The sequence below is a fragment of the Python bivittatus genome, unplaced genomic scaffold (assembly GCF_059951505.1).
Source record: "Python bivittatus isolate LINGU-HERP-01145 unplaced genomic scaffold, Pbiv_v1 ctg000520_np1212, whole genome shotgun sequence".
Lineage (NCBI taxonomy): Eukaryota > Metazoa > Chordata > Lepidosauria > Squamata > Pythonidae > Python > Python bivittatus.
This window is the reverse complement of record NW_028277080.1, coordinates 1,121,690-1,143,359: the sequence shown is the minus strand read 5'-3', so window position 1 is coordinate 1,143,359 and position 21,670 is coordinate 1,121,690. Positions and strand designations below refer to the sequence as shown.

Below are 21,670 nucleotides of genomic sequence, written 5' to 3'. Positions count from 1 at the left end.
TTAGCCAGATAATCCCAAGAATCCAAAGCATAACACAGAGAAGGAAGCAGGAAGATGAAATGTTGACTGCCCCAACAAGCAGTCAAGCTGCAGTTTCCTTTCCTACCAGCTTGACTAATTTGCTGAGTCATGTATCTTTCTTTCAAATGGACAGCTTGATTCCCTTTGCTCTTCTCTTCTTAATTTGGAATGTGTTGCTGGGCTCATGACCTTGCCTAACACAGGCTCTGATTAGTTGACTCAACCTTGTCCTCTGTCTCCCCATGTGTGCTCTCTTCAGCTAATTCCAGACTCAGACTGGTCAAGTTCTTCAGCTTCTGTATCTGAAAACTCAGGCCAATCCCTGACAGACTCATTGGTTTGTTGAGGTGCTTGAGAAGTTAAAGCACCTACAAAGATGTCTGAAGTGATGATGGTGACAGACAAGGAGGAACAATGACCAGACATGGGTACAAGCCCACATTTTGGCCTACACTCTGGCAGTAGGAGCAGCAAAGCATCAATCTTTTTCTGCAGTTAGTTGGACCTCAGAGTGCTGACTTTCCTCTTTCGCAGAGCTTTTCAGGAGTGAGTTTGAGAGACAGCAGCAGATTTCTTATGATTTTAAGATGTGACATTTTGGATTTGGGGGAAGTTTTTCATCTACTGTTGAAAGCTGTCTTGAGTCATTTGAGTAAGCAGCATATAAATAATTGTAATAAATAAATGCTATATGATGTCTCTGCAATATATTCTACATAGGCAAGACCATTAGAACTCTTAAAATATAGTGGGAAAATATTTTGCAATATTAGATAGAACAGATATGTTCTTTTAAAGTGTTATGTAGAAAGATTCTTCTAACAAAATCTGCACTGGCTTTAGAACTAAATACCGTAGATCCAACAGAATAAAGTAGGTTTTTTTTTCTATTTCTGGTTTTCTGGTTCTTTGGAGATGTTCTCTTGTTTGGCTGACAAGACTTATGTTGGCTGTTCTCTTGGGCTTGAGTTCATAGTTGAGAGATAATATCTATGTTCTTGCCCTTGGAGGAAATACAGGAATGCTATATTTGAAGTCTCTAGAGTAGATGAAGCTTAAGTATCCCTTTACATGTATGGTTCATCTAAGTATTATTCTATGTGTTTACTTTAGTGTATAAGGTTACTTATTTGAGCATATACCATAAAGATTGTCTGTGTTCAAAATACTATTACTAGATTAACCCATTTTGTGAGTTTGCACAATACATCGGACCATAAAGTAACCAAGAAGGCTATATTCACATATACAACTGACAAAAACACACATGCAATTAAAATTAACTACACTGCACTTTTTGCAGGGGCAGCCAGGAGGTCCTGATTGAGCAAGATGAACAAGATGACTTGATTGAGCAAGTTGAACAAACATATTCTAAGAGTGAAGGGTCGCTCTGAAGAATGCCTGCACATATACATGTGAAGGATTTCCCTTTTCACATTTGTCAGTAGCCATTTCTTTTTGGCATCCTAACAGAGGTTATAATGAATGGAATAAATTCCATTCCAAGAGATTCAGACACTGAAAGAGATAAAGTTAAAATTGACCTGTCCATACAGATAGTGGGCAGAGAGAACTGAAGTCTTGGAAATGCTAAGTAGTCAATCAGAAGTGAGGGTTCCACCCTCAACTAGTGTTTTTGAGGAGGGAGCAATTTCCATTTTGTCTTTCATCTTTATCTTTCTCTGAAGAGGAGGTGGGGGAATTCTCTGGGTTTGGCTACAAGCCAGATAAGAAAAGAAGATCCATCATTTAGAAGTTTGGGTTGGGTTCCAAGAAATGAGACCAGTTTGGGATTAGTGAAGCCAGATGCAGTATAGATTTTGTACTGGAGAATGACCTTGGGAGACAGGTGCTAATGTAAATGTACAATAAAGTTAGAGCTAGTACTTCTGGGTGTGCTTCTTGTCTGGACTACCTCATAAGGCTGACAGATTTTGCTTTATTTAATGAACAGTGATCTGGGCCCCAGCATTAAGGGTTACCTTTTTTTTTTTTTTAATCTGCGCTCAGTCGTTACCGACTCTGCAGTGACTGCTTGGATGAGTCCTTGCAATTTTCAAGGCAATTGTTTCAGAAGTGGTTTGCCAGAGCCTCCTTCCTAGGGCAGAGCCCAGCTGGCGAGCACAGGAGGCGGGGTTTCCGTTGCTTTGCACCATTTTCAGGCACGCACGGTTTTTCGCGCTTACCAGCAACTGCTCCCGACTCCTTTTTGCAAGGCGCCGCCAGCATTTTTCCTCCCACTGGAGTGAGAGTACCCATTTATCTACTCACGTGAGTTTTCGACCTGTTGGGTTGACAGGAACTGGGGAGGAAACAGGAGATCACCCTGCTAACGCGAAGGCTGAACTCGAACCGCTGAAGCGTCGACCATTTCTGGCCAGCAACTTTCAGCGTCATTAAGCCGCTGCGCCACCGTGTCCCCCTAAGGGTTACCTTAGGGACCGTCTTTTCCCAGTTGTTTCTACCCGTCCAATCTGGTCCAGCAGGATGGGCATGCTCCAGGTCCCGTCAACCAAGGAATGTCAGCTGGCGGGGACCAGGAGATGTGCCTTTTCTGCTGTGGTGCCTGCCCTCTGGAACATCTTCCCTCCTGAGATTAGGATGGCCCCAACCCCTTTGGCTTTTCGGAAGGCCTTGAAGATATGGCTTTATGCCTGGGCCTAGGGCCACAAGCGTGCGAAGGGCCCTGTTTCATGGTCGTGCTGATATTGACGTTTTTTAAAGATCTCTTGGCTGCATTTATATTTTATTTTTTGTACTGTTTTAAATGCTTACTGTTTTTATTGTTGTCAGCTGCCCAGAGTCACTGGTCTGAGATGGGCGGCTATATAAATTGAATGAATGAATGAATGAATGAATGAATGAATGAATGAAAGAAAGAAAGAAAGAAAGAAAGAAAGAAAGAAAGAAAGAAAGAAAGAAAGAAAGAAAGAAAGAAATTATGTTGTATGTTGTGGAGGATCCTAGGCTGACAGAGTTGATTGAGATCAGCCTCCTCAGAAGCAAGTGATCATTCCTTTTCCCTTTCTTAATCACACAAAGGAAGATCCCATTTCTATGGCTATGGAAATCACGTTTACTTATATTCTGTAATTATATTTCCATCTGATGAGCAGATAGGGATGCAATCAAAATTGTGAACTGTTGTTTACATAGGTATTCCCAAATGTAGTTTCAGAAGGAAAAGATCCACTTCCACATTTTCACAAGTTCATATGGATCCTAGAAACAGACACTACTAATGGTCCCAAATTGATAGTTGGATTCATAGCTTTGTGGCTTCTTCAGTTTAACAGCTAAGTATGGCAATATGATGTGAGTGGAGATGGATGGATGTAAATTAAGTTAAGAATAAGGGAAGAAAACAAACAAGAACTATAACATATTAATCATAAGGAAGATGGGGGACCTTCAAAATTAAATATTTAAAGAAAGCTTGTAAATGGGCAAGGGGAAACAGAAACAAGCAATTACATTAAGCTTGAATTCCTCTCCCTCATTTTTAATTAAAAACACATCAGTTTTGTCAACTGGGCTTTTAAATCCCCTCAAATAAGTTAGAGACAAAAAATAGAATTAATAAGGTTGTGAAAAAAAGATAGCAATTATAAGCTTTGAAGTTCCACTTGAGAAAGAGAAGCTCATGGACTAAATATTCAACCATCAAAGCTTAGGCTAGACATCCTCATTATCTGAGACTCAGATTTAGCAAGCCTCAAAAAAATGTGTGTGCTTTATTGTCAACTGCAGTCTCCCATCTCCAAGACCAGCAGGACTAATAGGTTTTCCTGCATCCTCAAAGAGGTTATCAAGACCACCTATCCTGTGAAGAAAAAGGCACCAGGCTAGAAACCAGGAGACGGTGGGCTCTAGTCCTGCCTCAAGCATGAAAGCCAGCTGAGTGACTTTGGGCCAGTCACTCTCTCTCAGTCCAATTCGCCTCACAGGGTTGTTGTTGTGGGAAAAGTAGGAGGAAGGAGTACTAAGTTTGTTTACTGTCTTGAGTTATTTATAAAAGTAATAAAGGTGGGATTAAAAAAAATCTAAAAAAAAGCAGGCAACAAGAGAATACCATTTCCCTGTGCTGAAATTAAAGCTGCTGAGTTGAAGAGCCTCCTTCTTCCTTACAGAGGCCACTGGGGACAGTTTCCCTGTGAAGATGACACAGCCATCTCTTTTGGAGGTTATGGACTCATCTTGGCTTTCAGAAATTACAACATAAGTGAAACATCAACCACTGATGTTTAAATTGCCTTGCTTACCTTTACGCTCCCCACTTCTTTTGCCACCTGGATCATGTCCTACTACATTGTAATCCCAAGGACAGAGTTTGGGGAGGAATAAGCTGAATATGACCCTACTGAAAATCTTAGTCACAAAGAAAGGATCAACTTTATTGTTATTTAGAATTTTGGAGCATAAAATCATGTCAACCTCCACCTGCAGTCAGAATAGCTATATATACCTGCATGAGATTTAGATCTAAAATAAACAATTTAACAAATTAACTGTCCTAGCAAGGGGTGTTTCCACAGGACAGTAAATTCTTGTTATTTGTGGTAGTTAGAGCCTCTGGTCACATTTTCATCAACCGATCAATACATAATCTTGTTTTATGTGTGTTTCTGTTTAAAGACACCTTATTTAATGTATATATTTCTTACAAATAAATAAAGTCCTGAATTTTTTTTTAAATTAAACAAAGTTTAAGCATTTAAAGTTTTATAAAAACATTAACTAAAATCTTACTTTTGATGAAGCAGTGCACTGTGGGGTTAAACCTCTTGATCTTGGCTTGCCCCACAAAAACCAAGGGAGACGTTGATGGAACTTATTCTGCAGAAGAGGAAGACACTGTATTTTCTCTGTAAGGCTCATCACCACCTTCTTCCACACAGGGACACTAAGCTTGGGGGCTGTGATGGAATGGAATTATGAAGGCCAGACTCAGGGAGAAAAACGTTTTCTTTCATCTCTTGAGGTGCAAGGGAAAGATAAGAGGATGAGACTGGCACCTCCCTGAGGAATTCACAATGTTGTGGCTGGCATTACTTGGGAGCTGGGGTTTCAGTCTGGGAAGATTCTTGCTAGAGGTTGTAGCTAATAAACATTGTCAGACTGAATTTACATGGTCTCTTGGAGTTCCTTGGGCTAGGCCTGACATCAATCTTCCCAGACTGAAACCCGAGCTCCCAAGTAATGCCAGCCACAACATTGTGAATTCCTCAGGGAGGTGCCAGTCTCATCCTCTTATCTTTCCCTCGCGCCTCAGGAGATGAAAGAAAACGTTTTTCTCCCTGAGTCGGGCCTTCATAATTCCATTCCATCACAGGGGCCATTTTAACCAGCGAGATCATCAGTATGAGAGAAGGCAGAACGCCTTGTTTGACCTCAGTTGGGAATGCATGCGTCAGCCGACTCAAAATTTTCACCACTTTGCACATGAATGTGAAAGTGCCAACGAGTATTGATTTGGGGGCTACAATAAATTTTAGTGAGTAGGTGAATTTACAAATACAGAACCCGAGAATAATGAGGATTGACTATATGCTGAGAGTTGGCACTATAAGGGGAGGTCTACATAACTGAGCAACAGAGTACACTTTTAAATACAAAAGGCTCTGATATAAATTTGACCCATCCAGTTTAAAAAAGGATGAAGTTGCAGAAACCCCCAATCAATCCAGAACACTTAATATTGAGCCTTTTCTGTTGTGGCGACCACCCTTTGGAATATCATCCCCCCAAGAGATTAGATTGGCCGTGACTAGATAGCTGGTTGTGATGTAGGACCTGTTCAATGGTTATGCTGAAGGCTGTGAATGTTTCGTAACTCACCTGCTGAATATGTTTTATGGTTTTTTTAACATCGTTTAGTGTTTTCTTTGTTTTTTCCTTGTATTGTGCTGCTTTTTTCATTGATGCCTGTTAATTGCTGTGAGCCACACAGTCACTTATGTGAGATGGGCAGCTATACAAACCAAATCAATCAATCAATCAATAATTGTGTGGATGGACAAATAACCTGACTTGATCTGATACTTTCCTATAGTAGGGACACTATAGGAGGAGAGCTTTTTTAGTTTACAGTAACACAAAAATCAGGAGTAGTCTGGCAGTGCCTTTTACGACAAACACATTTGATTAAAAGGCATAAGCTTTTGTGAGCTGCAGCTTTTGTGAGCTGCAGCATAAGTACACAAAAAGCTTATGCCTTTTAATAAATGTTTCTTAGTCGGAAAAGGCGCTACCAGACTCCTCCTGATTTTCTTCCTCTACCGTGAAAGATTCCAGCACTTCTGTCATTACAGGAAGACATTACAGGCCATGAGATATGTAAAGCTGAGGACGGAGCCGAAACATAAGCACGTGCCATCTTTTCACGAAGGCCATTTCAGAGGCTGCTGGCTTTCCCCTGCCAACAGCCAGCAGCTCTCTCAAGACAGTGCACCAGCGTCCTTCCCATTGTCATCCTTGTCCTCTGTGCTTCCTTAGGCCTGACTAGCGCTCCCTTGAGGTAGCCAGTGGGGGGGGGGGCACAGAAGATGACAGCAGCTACAGCCCGGCTCCATCTTTGTCCTTCCCTCCTGCGCTTGCTTTTTGTAGAGAGAAAAAGTAATTTTAAGAACCTTAGCCACAGTGCAAGAGAGTGGCCAAGATGCCTCTCAGAACGGCCAGGAATGATGGAGGAAGAGAGGCTACAGCAGGGAGTTTACATCTTTGAGTAGAAGGCAGGGAGTTCCCACCAATGAGAAACTGTCCTCCCTGTAGCTCCAGAGTAAAAACTGCCAATCAATCTGGGTAGCATTTCTGCTACTAGAGCAGCAGCAGAGCTCCAGATTGATGGGCTGAGATTCTAATTATATCCATAAGCTCCCTGGCCCTGTTGGGGGACAGACGTGCAGTGCCACTCTAGGATCAGGACAACCCTTCCATGTGCAAAGGGCCTATGACTGGCCTATGGGAACCCACTAGCAATGTGTAAGGCCCTTAAGGAGCTATAGTGAGACAACACCTAGCACTGTACTGCCACCTTTTATTGTCACCAAAGCAGGAAACGGCAAAGGAGAAATACTGGCTTATTAATTATTCAGTAATGTACAAGGCAGAAGCACTGATCCATAAGAGCTTCTCTGCTGAAAAAGCAACGACTGAAAGACACATAGCTTGTGGTAGAGAAAAACACTGAAATTCCTGCTCAGTATTTTCTGCTGTAACCTGAGCTTTTGCAGTCACATACAATCTTCCCCAGCCAGGATTCCAGGCCATGTTTTTGACAGAAATCCATCCAATGCTTATCTGATGAATGCCTTAGCTAGTCATCAATTAAATTCTCCACAGTTCAAGGAGGATTCTGGGATGTGCAAAAGTCAGGACTGCTAATAATATGCCAAATAGGGAAGCAAGAACAACAGAATAGCCAAACTGGATGGACATTAGTACATCTCCAAGAGGAAGCTGTATGGCAGGAAGTGCCAATCAGACTAATCAAAGGGGAATCTGCTCCCTCCAACTGACTATTAGAGCAGCTCTCTCTCCATGACATGCTGGTCTTCTAGGTGTATGAAGTCTATATTAGTATCCCCCCCAAGATCCAACTGTATAACATGAGATTCATACAACATATAATTCACTCAATATGAATTAAAAATGGAATTTTTTTCAATGGACTTTTGATGCCTAGCACAAAAAACCCTGGCATTTATTTTCTTTTGATCTGTTAAATTGACTTATGCTGAGTTATTTTAATGTGGGTATTATGGGGCTTATTTTAAGATGTTTTAATGATGGTTTTATTGTATACTGTCCAGAGTTGATATGATCTGCTGGTATAGAAATAATGTAAATAAACAAAAATAAATGAAATGGTACAGTCTGGGAAAAAGCTTTACTTTCTGATCCTGCAGAACATGACTAAGGCAAAGATCTTTTAATCCAGTGCAAAGAGCCTTGAAATAATTTGGGAAGAAAAAAAATTGCATTTCTTGGTGTTAAATTCACTTTTCCTAATCCGAGTTGTATTTTGTGCTGTACTTTGTGCTACATACATTGTACCCTCAAGTTCCAAATAGAAGTACAGATGTGATTCCTAATAGCCTTTTAATCTTCCAGTTAATTTTAATCCAGAAAAATCTGGCACCTGGAAACATAGCATACTTTTTCAAGCTTTTCACTAAACTGTGTGGGAGTCTGAACCATTGAACAAAAAACTAATAACACAGAATTTCTTGTTCCAAATTAACGTTCCAACATCCTTTTAAAACCTCAGAAGTTTAAATGACCTAATTTGTCTGGCAGTAAAATCTGGGGCCATAGGCTTTAGAGCAAGTCACATTCCTAAAACATCTTTAGCATCAGCACCATATAAGGTAGTCTGTATCCTGCTCTGTTCCACTCTTATCCCTAGAGATTAGCAGAGCCAAACAGACATTGTACATTAAAAATGAAGACAGAAACATAGACTAAAAACACGAGTGCTTACTATGTGCTTTTATTCCAGTATGAAAAGATTACTTTCTGAACTCAAAAAGGAAAACAAAACAAAACAAAAAAACTCTTAAGAACCATCTATACTGAGGTTAACTCTGTACACACAGATTGTATTTTCCAGAGGCTAATATGCCGCTTCAAAACGAAGAGCAGATCCACAAAGCTGTTTTATTAAACTCCCTCCCATCCCAGGGAATCATGCTGCCCTAAAGCACCCCCACAGCATGCCCTTGTTGCACACCCAAAATGGGATTGGGCTGCACTACTGTTCAGGCAATTTTAAGGCATAACATTCTAAGGGTCATGACTGATGGTTGCCTTTGCTGAAATTCCAGCCCCACCAAACATCAACCATGCAAAAAATCTCTATGCACAATACTCTGGTTACTCCATGCACTGTATTTTCTTTTTCTTTCCCATCATTCTGTCATCTGATTGCACTTTTTGAAAAATTCATTGAGACTATGGGTCAGCTGGTCAACCATCTGACCTTTTGATCACTAGAGGGCAGCAAAGAGCCAGAGTTTTTGCATCTGTTGTCTGACATCTAGTGGTTGTCTGGATTAGTGCAGGTGCTGGATAAGTGCTATTGGAGAGCTGAAGTTTGAGAAGGGGCAAAGCTGGGGCAAAGTGTGGAATTGCAAAGTACTCTAATAACATTACATGTGGAAAGGAAGAGAGGAGCCAGGGCTTTTGGGAGCAGTGGCCACTAAGAAGTGAATTCCCTGCCAGGCAGGCTAGAAGAGAAATACGTACAAGAGACCAGTCCTTTTGGTAATATTTCCAATTACAAGCCATGGACAGACAAGTCAATTTCAAAGCTTTGCACATTCTAGGGTGACCAGCTGACTCATCCATTTAAAAAAGAAAAAAAAAGGTGGGGGCTGTAGAAGCCAGGGTTCTGGTCTCCTTCAAAGTCAAAAGAGGTTAAAGAAGTAGGAGAAGAGGTCAAGGATTGGATGGAAGGAGGTGGTGGTCCCACAAGAAACTGCCAGAACCTATTGGAGCTACAAGTTTGTCAACATGGAACATGCTTTTTCAGGATGCCTCTCCCATGGGCAGCTATGTACACTACCTTGCCCACATCTAGATTCTACAGATAAGAGGAAAAATACCATTTCCAGAACAGAGCAGTCAATTTGTCCTTAGGCTGCCTCTGATTTGGATGGATGACAAGATACAGTTGGTGACACATAGACATGTCCTCTGAACCATCCTCATACTGGTGCAAGGGTGCTATGTGGATTTGCCCAAACTAGTACTGTACAACTGGCTTTTTTTTTTTTTTTACAGTGCTAGAGCTAAAGCACTCTCCATCCTGAAATATGTCTTCCTCATTTCAACTTTGGTAAGGTTAGAGGAGATAATTTTGAGATCAATTCATTCTTCACATGCTTAGAAGCCTGCATCCTTACTCAGGCCTCACCGAGTCTTGCTACAGTTTAAAGATCAGCAAGCCCATAATGCAAAGCACATGTATATGCCACATATTATACAGCCATCCTTTATAACAAAGATTGGCAGGGTTGCAGGTGGATGGGCAGCTTGGAAATTGAGAGGATATCACAGGTGGTCTCATATAATGGTCACCCGTTAACCAGAAAAATATCTGGTGAACTTGCTTCACATCCCTCCTCTAACCTATTCAAGTGTACTTTGGTTATTTTTCTGGCTAGCACACACACTTCCATGAATGCATTGGGTTGCAACCACCTTCTATTTCTACCTCCCAATAATTCCTATGAAGTCAATACACAGCCCAGAGACGTTACTGGAAATAAAGCTGATGTTAGAGATCATGGCTTTGCAGCAGTCCAGCTTCCCATTTAAGAAGATTCTAAAATAAAAACATTACAAATCAACTGAAGCTAAGAGCTTGTTCAGGAATGTTCAGAGATGTTCAGGAATGCACTGGTGTGCCGGGCACCAAGATGCCTATCCCTTCCGTAAACATGCTCAATACTTTTTATTAAAAACAGTGAAACAAGTAATTAAATAATTATTTATTTAATTAGATCACATGGATGACCAGTGTGTGAATTATTCTGAAGTCTGTTAACAGTTATGACTTTTTCAGAGCATGGCAACTATATCTTAATCTGTCTGGATTCGTAATCTGATGACAGGATGAATGAAACACCTCTTTCTTGATAGTAAAATTCCTACATGGTAGCCTATTTGGTGGCTGCTAAAAAATAAAGTTTACAGGGCCCCATACTAATGCCTGTTACACTTTTCATGTGATATTCAGCAGCCCTATGCCAGAGTAACTTAATCATGCATAAGCCATATCAATACCTATAAGTCTTTTGCTAGTCATACAGCAAACGTGTCTCATCTTGAACTGTATTTCATTCATGGCAATGAATCTCTACCACAAACATCATATGTGTCAGCCTGGGAGAAGAAAGATAAGCAGTACAAAGGTGGAGAGAGGGAAAAAAAGAAAAAGGACTGCTGACACCATAGTTTAGAGATGGGGAAGGAAAAAAAGGAGTTGTTACTCATTTGTTTAAAGATTTATAGGCTACTGATTATCAAAGATCTCTTTTACAGAGAGTGAGACACTTGCAAATAAACTCCAGATAGCTGTTAGTCAAATACCTACACCACCATGGTTGCCCTTGTCAACCATTTGTGATATAAAAGAGAGAAAAGAAAAAGAAAATGTGCAAAATTGATATCCCACTTCATGGTCACTTTTACTGGCACATCCCCCTGCAGCTTTGTGGTATAAAGGGCAAAAGGCAATTCCTATGTACCTACTACAGAGAAACAGCAATGCACAAAGTCCCTGCAAAGCCTTCTGCAGAACCAGTTAATTCTCATTCTTAAATGATAAAAAGTCTACGAATATATTACCTACATTTCCTTAAACTGTAATCTAATTCTAATCTTGAACTGCAATTCATCCTTTTGTTTTCCTGTCTCCTAATGTGTTCTGGCAAGATTGAGACTGTAATTTCTACAGAACAGAAACCTCTCCTTTTTTATTTATGTTATCCTATAAAATGCTGTATGTTTGGTGAATGCATATGTAGCACCAAGCAAAATGCAGCAGAAAATATATGCAATTTTAATATGCATTATGTATGAAGTTCTAGAATTCAAGTTACCATTGTGCAATATTTGTTTTCTTCACTGCATATGTCACACATTTTTGGTTATGCAAACCTGAAGACAAACAAATTCGGAGCTGCTTGCAAAAAGGATCAACATATCAATGCCTGTTTGTTCAGGCAGATAATTTACTCTAGAAAAATGTGGTACACTAACTCAGAGTAGCATGTTTGGACAAAAAGATGAGGCTTCTATTGTTCAATAATGTAATTTTATAGGGCTTCCTTACAACATCTTTCACTTGTAATTTTCTCATGTTTTCTAACTGCTTTTTAAGCACAAATGTCTTTTGATTGCTAATGCTAAAAGCCAGAAGAACCTAAGGAATTTCTGGAAAATTTACCACCATTGATTGTACCCATTGTTTCCTATTTAAATGTGCTTACTCTGAATGCAGAGAGACTATTTAGATTGTGGATGAACTTCATTACAGATTCTCTCATTCTCAAGTGGGAAGATCTTGTATTCTGGTCTCTCAACAGTGCAAAGTATTGTATTCTCAGCAACATCATTTTTATAGGATTCTGAAGTATGTGTCAGTAAATTATTTCACTTAACAATTTTATTAAATGGAAAATAAATGACATCACATAATTCAAATTGTAATTGTTATTTTCCAGTAGTGTACCAAGATTTATATTGTCCAACCAAAAAATCAGTATATCCATGGAAAGCATTGTGCTAAAATGGAACACTTTTTACTGATCTCTTTCTAAATAAATTTGCCTACAAAATTAAAGGTCTCTCTGTACTAAAACTATTAGGATTTTCTGTGAATGAACGGTTGGCAAAATTTTAGTTAAGTTATCTATGTGTTAGCACTTTTCCCACCTGGTAACAGTACTCGATAATATTGTAACACTGACACCACTGAATTATCAGGATCTGAGAGCATGTGGCATCACTCGCTAGAAACAATCAGACGGTATGTGGAAGACTTGTTGGTGCAGCACTATCTTACAGCGCTGCTAGCCACTGATGTATGATAAGGACTGTATGTAACATTCACCTAAATGGGGCTATTACAAAGCCTCTGGCTGGTCTTTTGTTTGGAAGAGAGGGTATATATGGCCAGAAATGTTAAATGATAATTCTTAATAACCTAGCTTTTGATTATTTAACAACCAGAGTTAATAACGAACATAATGTCTTCCATAAATAAATACACTTGTGTTAAACTGCCTGCTTTGTAACATGGGCAGAATTTAAAAGTAGCCTATCTCACCTTAAGTGCTGGGTTTGATATGCACATTAAAAAAGGGTGGGGCTACAATTGCCCAGTCATGCTTGCTGTTCTGATGCTGTTGATCTCTCAGAGATACCCCAGTCCTCCACCCCCTTTGCAAATAAATGTTATTTATTTATACAGGCAGAAATAAAGGACACTGCTCTTCCATTCTCTGCATACCATAATAATGTTTGAACTGAAGTTTGTATTTTCTCCACTGCATCTGTCCCCCTCAAGTCCTGCTCTCCTGCCTTGTCATGACAGGGGATGTTTCTGGGAGGGATGAGCAAAGAATGCTTGGAGTGTACACCAAGAGCATACACTCCCTGCAGGGTCACCCAAAGTGTGACGGTCATCCCAGCTGCCCAGCTAAAGGAAGCAGGCACCTGTATAGGAAGATACTGGAGGGGCTCGTCCCTTTAGTGACAATGGCAAAAACATCATTTCATACTGTACAAGAGACAGCAATGGTAAACCACTCTTATATTTTACCAAGAAAACCACGTGGACATACAATATAAAATGACTTATGATATAGTGTCAGATTATGGGCCCCTCAATATGCTATTGAGGAAGAACTGAGGGTCTTTCGAAGTACTAATGGTTTTTATGATGCAATTTGATAAAAGCCTTCAGGATGTCTAGCTACTGATGTTGCCATGCAGAAAAAGAGAATCTGAAGCTGCAAAAACAGAATCATGATGGAATGTAAGAAGCATGAACATGGGAAAACTCAAGACAGCGAAAATTGAAATGAATCAACTACATGCTGACAACTTAGGCATCAGAGAATTAAAATAGAATGGAATTGGACACTCCAATTCAGAAGATCATACTGTTGACTAATCAGGATATGACAGTCAAAGAAGGAATGGTATTGCTCTCATGGTCAGAAAGGATATAGCAAGGACCTTGCCTGGGTACAATACAATAAATGACTTTGCAGACAACCCTTTAATACGATGGCTATCCAAGTTTATGTTCGGACTACTGATGCAGAAGAAAAATAAGGTGATGAATTGAATAATTAAGTTCAATCTGAAATCGACAGAACATGTAAGCAAGATATGTTGCTTGTGGTTGGAGACTGGAATGTAAAAGTTAGAAATAATAAGGAGGAAAACATAGCTGGACTCTAGGAAACAGAAATGAAGCACAATAGTGATTTATCATCTGCCAATTCAATGGTTTCTCCATTACTAACACAATCTTTGAACAACCAACGCTATGCACATGGACATCACTAGATGGAATAGACAGGTATCAAACTGACTATATTACTGGTACAAGGAAGTGGAAGAGTCAGTTATAACAGCAAAGATGTGACCAGAGACTTACTATGGAACAAATCACAAACTGCTCATAAGCAAGTTTCAAGTCAAGCTAAAGTGGAGGAACAAAGCCTACCAGTTTCCATGACACATCTTGAGCATATACCCACCATTTTCAAGAAGAATATCAGGAATTGCTTTGAAGTCCTGAACCTCATTGATAGGGAACCAGAGGAACTGTGGAATGAAATCAAAGATGTTGTTAAGGATGAACATGAAAGTAGACAGCCAAAGACCAAAAAACAGAAGAAAACAAAGTGGATGTCAGAACAGATGGTGGAAATTGCCAAGAGGAGAAGTCAGAGCCAAGAAAGACAAAGATCTCAGGAAGGAACTTAACAAAGAATTTTAGAAAGCTGTTAGAAGAGACAAGAAGCAATATTACAATGACATCTGTCAAGAAATCAAAGATGGAAACAGATACAGAAAAACAAGGAAAGATTTCCAAAAGATTTCTGTACTTAGAAAGAGGTTCCAACCTCAAATTGATATGCCAAAGGATGCCAATGAATAGACAGTAAGTAATTCAAAGAAGATCAAACAAAGATTGGAAATTCTTTACAGTAGAGATGTCAACATCCAAGATACCTTAGAAGATACCCCTATTTACAAGAACCTGTAATGGTGGAAGATGAAGTTAGATCAGCATTCTGGTTATTATCAAGTTGGAAGATTACAGGAGTTGATGAAATATTTACAGAAATATTGCAAGCAATAGAACATGAATCAGTAAAATTCTAACCAACCTATGCCAATAAATCTGGAGAATGACACAGTGGTCAACAGATTGGAATAGGTCAACCTACATATAAATATCAAAGAAAGGAGACTTAACCGAGTATGCAAACTATTGCACAATATCCTTAATTTCACTTACTAGCAAAATATTGCTTAGAATCATCCAACACAGATTAGAGAACTACATGGAAAGGGAAATGCCAGGTGTTCAAGCTGTTTTAGAAAAGGCCAAGAAACAAGAGATTTTATTGCTGCTGGATAATAGAGCAAGCCAAAGAATACCAAAAAAAAGCCAGCATGTGCTTCTTTGATTATAGAAAGGCCTTTGATTGTGTCAATTATATCAAGTTGTGGAATGGGCTTAGAAAAATGGGAATCCCACATTATCCTCATGCAGAACCAATACACAGATCAGGAAGCCACAGTACAGACAGAACATGACAAAACAGATTGGCTCCAGGTTGGCAAAGGAGTGAGACAAGGTTGTCTACTCTTCTCTCATTTATTCAACCTATACACAAAATTGTATATTGAGGAAATTTGGTTTGGAAGAAGATGAGCATGGTTTTAATATTGGAGCAGAAACATTAATAACCTGGTCTATGTTGACAACATTACTTTGATAGCTGAAAATGCAAATGATCTGGAAGGTCTACTAAAGACAGTCAAGGACAGTTAATGGAACTACAGTTAAATATAAAGAGGACCAAACTAATGATAACAGGTACAGCAACCAGCTTTCCAACTGACAATGAAGATATTAAAGTGGTGGATAGCTTCTAGATTTTAGGATCAACTGCATAGGAAAGGAATCATTAGTCAAGAAATATACTGCAGACTAGCACTTGGTAGGCTAGTAATAAAGGCCTTGGAAAAGATATTCAGATGTCATGATGTGTCTATACCTACAAAGATCAGAACTGTGCAGTCAATGGTTCTTCCTGTGATACCCTAGGGAAGTGAAAGTGGGATTTGATAAAAGAGGATAGAAAGTATATTGAGGTTTTTGAACTGTAGTGTTGGAGAAGACTCCTAAGAATACTTTGAAAAGCCAAGAAAACAAACAAATGGATCACAGAACAAATGAATCCAGAGTACTCATTCAAAACACAAATGACCAGGCTCAAATTATCATATTTTGACACTTTATGCAAAACCCAACTCCCTTGAGAAATAAATTTAAATAAGTAAATAAACCATAATGCTGGGAAAGATGGAAGGAAAGAGAAGAAGAGGACAACCAGCAGTGAGCTGGATGAACTTGATTACAGTCATGGAAGGTACACTGTTGGAAGACCTGAAGGGCCAGGTTGGGGACAGATCATCCTGGAGAAGGTCTATCTATATGTCACTAAGAGTTGACCATTTGATGGCACATAATCAATCATCACTGCATTTGTCAGCTGAAGCTCATTTGATTTACTCCATGGACATATGACAGATAAAGTAGATATAGCAAGAGATATAAGGCAGTCCTCTATATGCAGTCCATTCTAAAACTCTACACTACCTCCCCTTAGGTTCTATTTCTACTCTGCTAATGCTGTACATTTCTATATACAAGGACATTTTTATGATAAGCATTCAGAAGAACAATTCCATTTGAAATTTCAAGTTTTATGGAACTGCAGTACATGGTTCGATTGACAACGGAGCTCCATTTTAATACAATCCAGGGCCTTTCCCCTGTACGTACTTATGGTTTAACAGTACCTACAATCCTTCCCAATCCAATGAGACTGATGCTATGTACTTACATTCAAAGCATTCTTAGCAGCTTCTGCTTCTGAGCGACTATCGAAGCTAACAAAACCCACAGGCTGGAAGAAGGGAAAAAATAAAATGTTTTGGGACTGTTGACAATCAAAATTATCCATTACTTCACTTGCTACTTTTAATCCAACAATGAAGCAGAAAAATCTCATTTAATGAAGTACTGATGACAGCCCAAATTAAATATGGTTACATTGTTTCTAGTATCTCTAGTTCATAAGTTGGCATTGACTTTTAATTGTGTAGACTTTTATTGATTAAACTTTGCATGTTCTGTTCTAGGAATGTCCAAAACATTTCATTTCTAAATTTTTTGAGTGTGAAATTTCATGAAATGTCCCTTGTCAAATGCAGGATGAGCTTTTCCAAGCATTCTGGAAGCATTTCAAGCTTGAAATTGACTGTCTTGAACTTGGGACTTCTCTGTTTCGAACTCAAGATGCTTCCAAAATGCTCAAAACAGCCCATTTTGCATTCAAGATGGCAGTTTTCTCAACATTTCATACTTGATGTAATTCAAAGTAAACATTTTGCACAATTCTATTCATTATTGCCTTCCATATATTAGGTAACAATTTTTAAAAACCATGGTTAACCTTATTTATAACCGTATTCTTGGAAACTTTAGGAGATCACATCTCCAAAGTGGGTCTTAACAACTGTGAAATGTGAGTCAATTGACCCAATTGTGGAAAATCATTTACCCAATAACAAAAGAATCAGAATATGCAAGAAAGAAAGAAAGAAAGAAAGAAAGAAAGAAAGAAAGAAAGAAAGGAAGGAAGGAAGGAAGGAAGGAAGGAAGGAAGGAAGGAAGGAAGGAAGGAAGGAAGGAAGGAAGGAAGGAAGGAAGGAAGGAAGGAAGGAAGGAAGGAAGGAAGGAAGGAAGGAAGGAAGGAAGGAAGGAAGGAAGGAAGGAAGGAAGGAAGGAAGGAAGGAAGGAGAAAAAAGAAAAAAGAAAAAAGAAAAAAGAAAAAAGAAAAAAGAAAAAAGGAACCAGGAAGTAATGATTACTTAATTATTCCAAAATGCTTGATTTACAGTCTACATTTTCCAGGAATTAAGACAGGAATGTTGTGCCAGACCAATTCATCAGTGAAAACATCAAAGCAGAGAAATACTTTGTGAAATATTTGTACTAAAGCACTTAATTTACCAGAAGCTACAGAACCAATTCACTTCTGTTCCTGCCCTTATTAAACATTTTACTTTCATGGACTGTAAACACATTTAACATAACAAATTAAAAACAATCAAAATATTTAGGCCAGGTTTCTTATAAGACAAAAATCTGAAACTGTACACTATAATATTTTTTAAAAACTGCATCTGTTAATATATTTTCCCACCTTTCAGTATCCCATGACAAGACACTAGCATGCAGGCAAAAATAATGATTGGCATGGAAAATGGCCTTAGATAATATCATAATTTATCCTCCCCTAAATGCATTTTAATCCACTTCTCCTGCTTTTCACTTTGGGAGACTTGTCCCACTGGACAGAGCTTGAAAACAGGAGTGTTACTTGGAGAAAATAACCAGAGAGATTCAGCAATTCTGTTTTCATACCAAGATATTACAAATAAAGATTTGGGTTTTACTGGCCAATAATCTCAAATCATCTTTTTCTTCAATATTTGGATCAGCTTCCAAACAAACAACCCTGAGGGTCTTTATCCTGTTGTTTAATCATTAGCAGCAGTAGCAGTATGCGTTCCAGTAAGTATCTTCTGCCCCTTTCATAGGATCAAACTAAATTCTATGCAAGAGGAAAATCTGCAGGGTTATTTATGGTGATTTTAGCTGAGAGAATGGAGATGGTTTTACAGGACTTTAATCATGAAGATCAGCGTGGGTTTTTATCTAAAAGACAGCTGAGGGACAATATTAGAAATGTATTGGATATTTTGGAATACTTAGACAACATAATTAAAAGTAAGCAGCATTGATTTTTCTTGATGCAGAAAAGGCCTCTGACAATTTGAACTGGACTTTTTTGTTTAAAATTTTTGGAAGATATGGACTATGGCGGGAATTTTATCAAATGGGTAAAATTGATTTATACTTCACAAAAGGCACAGATAATTGTGAATGAAGAATTAACAACACCTTGTGAGATACAGAAAGGGATTAGACAATGCCCCTTGTCACCACTGATATTTATTTTAGCTTTGGAAGTATTGAACAGAGATATAAGTTAGATGAGATAACTGCTGGAGTGAAGATTAAAAAAGAAACACAGAAATTACCGGTGTTTGCTGATGACCTAGTGATAATTTTAGAAGACCCCCTGGAAGCAATAGGAGTATTCATGGAAAAACTAGAGGATTTTGAGGTGTTAGCTGGTTTTAAAATTAATAAACAAAAGATGAAAATGTTAACAAAGAATATGAAAATGGAAAAACAAATGGAATTGATGGAAAAAACTGGTTTTAAGATTGAGAAAAAAGTGAAATAACTTGGGTATCACTATAACTAATATGAATTGTATGTTATACCAGAACAATTATCTTAAGATATGGAATGAAATTAAGAAGGACATGATAAGATGGGAGAAATTACAATTGTCATTGTTGGGGAGAATTTCTATGATAAAAATGAATGCTTTGCCAAGAATGATGGTTTTGTTTAAAATAATACCTATAATGACAACTGATGTACCATTAAAACAATGGCAGAAAGATATATCTAAGTTTGTATGGCAAGGGAAAAAACCAAGAGTTAAATATAAAATACTTCAAGATGTAAAGAAATGAGGAGGATTGGGACTCCCTGATTTAAAATTGTACTTTGCAGCCTGCTGCTTAGTCTGGATGAAAGAGTGGACTCTGCTGAGAAATAAGAGAATTTTAGAATCAGAAGAGCATGATCTGAGGTTCAGATGGCATGGCTTTCTATGGTATGATAAAGTTAAGATTAATGTGGATTTTAAGAATCATTATATTAGAAGTGCCATATTGAGATTATGGAAGAGATATAAACCCAGACTGTGCCCAAAAATACCTTATCTGTCTCAGCACAAGAAGCATTTAGAGGAAAAAACTAGCAGTTAAAGAAAAATGGTTAACATTGAAATTTGTTAGAACAGGAACATGGAGAATATAAAATGAAATTAAAAGAGTAATTGGCTAAAGAGGGATTTAGTTTTCAATGATTTTTGTATGCACAGTTAAGACAAAGATTTAAGGTAGATAATAGGACATTTGGAATTGAGCAGCAGAAGACAGAATTTGAACTATGTACAATTGATGAACATGTAATTGCTAAAATTTATAAACTTTTATTGATTTGAAACAGAAGAAGTGAAAGACTGTATGATAAATGGGCTAAAAACTTTGGACACAATATACAGTGGTACCTTGGGATACAAACGCCTCTACTAACGAACTTTTCGGGTTACGACCACAAAAATTTACCTCGATGTGCGAACTCCACCTCGGGGTACGGCCATTTTTTCCGCCCCTGACATGTGGTCCGCGGCCATTTTCCTGCCCCGTCGTGCAGCGCCCGGCTGCTTTCCCGCCGCGGCGCCCGGCCGTTTTCCCGCCCTGCCGCGCGGCGCCCGGCCATTTTCACGCCCCGCTGTGCGGTGCCCGGCCGCTTTCCCGCCCCGCGGCACCCAGCCGCTTTCCCGCCCCGCGGCGCCCGGCTGCTTTCCCACCGCGCCGCGCGGCGCCCGGCCATTTTCCTACCCCGCCGCGCCCAGCCATTTTCTCGCCGCACCGCGCAGCGCCCGGCCATTTTCCCGCCCCTGATGCGTGGTCCGCGGACGCCAGAACGGATTAACGGTAATTACATTGAACTTTATGGGAAAATTTGCTTTGGGGTGTGACCAAATTCGGAGGGCAAAACGGATTAACCAGATTTACATTGAACCCTATGGGGAAATTTGCGTCGGGTTACGAGCAACTCAGGGGGACGCCCAGGGTCACGGAACGGATTAAGTTCGTATCCCGAGGTACCACTGTACTTATGGAACAGTGGGAAAATATGTGGTTAAAAGGATTGAAGTTTACATTGTTATAATCTAAAAGAGAATTTTTATAATATGATGTACTGTTGGTATATGACTCCAGAAAAATTGTCTTGAATGTATAAAGGTAAATCAAATTTATGTTGGAAATGTGGACAACATGAAGAGTCATTTTATCATGCTTGGTGGACTTGTAAAAAAGCCAGAAATTTCTGGGTTCAAATATATGTAATGCTACAAAGAATTTTAAATATGAACATTTAACTGAAACTAGAACTTTTCCTGCTGGGATTAATGGACAGTCAATTAGAAAACAGCCATGGAAAATTATTTTTATGTATGATTACTGCTGTGAGACTATTATTTATGCACAAATGGAAAGACTCTGAAATACTTATAACGGAGGAATGGTTGGTGAAGACAACAGAACTAGCAAAGAAGGCAAAATTAACTTGTTTGATTAGAGAAAGATGAACAACTACGACTGGAAACCCCTGATGGACTTTTTGCTGAAAAAAGAGAAAAATGAACTTGTGATTTATGGGTTTGAAGATTAGAAAGGGTAGCTTATGGGAAGAAGGAAATTATGATGTAACCTTAGAGAGAGAGGGTAAAATATAAATGTATTTATAACCACTGTCAAAAAGATCAGAAGCCACTTCTTTATAATCTTTTCTGCTTTTTTCTTGCGTTTTCTATTTCTATTTCTTTTTCTGTTTTCCTTCTTACTTATTCACTATTCTTTCTTTTTTTTCTTTGTTTCTTTTCTAATATTTGCATTGTTTATCTTGTTAAAAATTTCTTCAATAAAATTACACATTAAAAAAAGCAAGAGACTGGCATGCATAGTCTCATTTTCACCTTCTGCATGTCCAGTGATTTTGAAGATAGGCAGAGGCCTGGCACAACTTTGATCTTTCAAGTACAGCTAACATACATCTTTAATACAGTGATTACTGTACTTAGTTAAAAGGTAAATACATAATCAACTA

At 38.8% G+C, this 21,670-nt stretch overlaps 1 protein-coding gene across 3 annotated transcripts in view; it reads right to left on the bottom strand.

Moving 5' to 3' along the window:
• The window catches only part of RBPMS (RNA binding protein, mRNA processing factor), a 109,556-nt gene that overhangs the window by 41,547 nt on the left and 46,339 nt on the right, over positions 1-21,670 (bottom strand). For 2 of the 3 annotated variants that reach the window (XM_025165093.2, XM_025165094.2), the window contains exon 4: positions 16,689-16,751. In XM_025165093.2, coding sequence (XP_025020861.1) covers positions 16,689-16,751 — 63 coding nt within the window. Of the gene's footprint in view, positions 1-4,773; positions 4,861-16,688; positions 16,752-21,670 lie in introns of all 3 variants that reach the window. The other variant, XM_088147467.1, reaches the window with a different exon arrangement.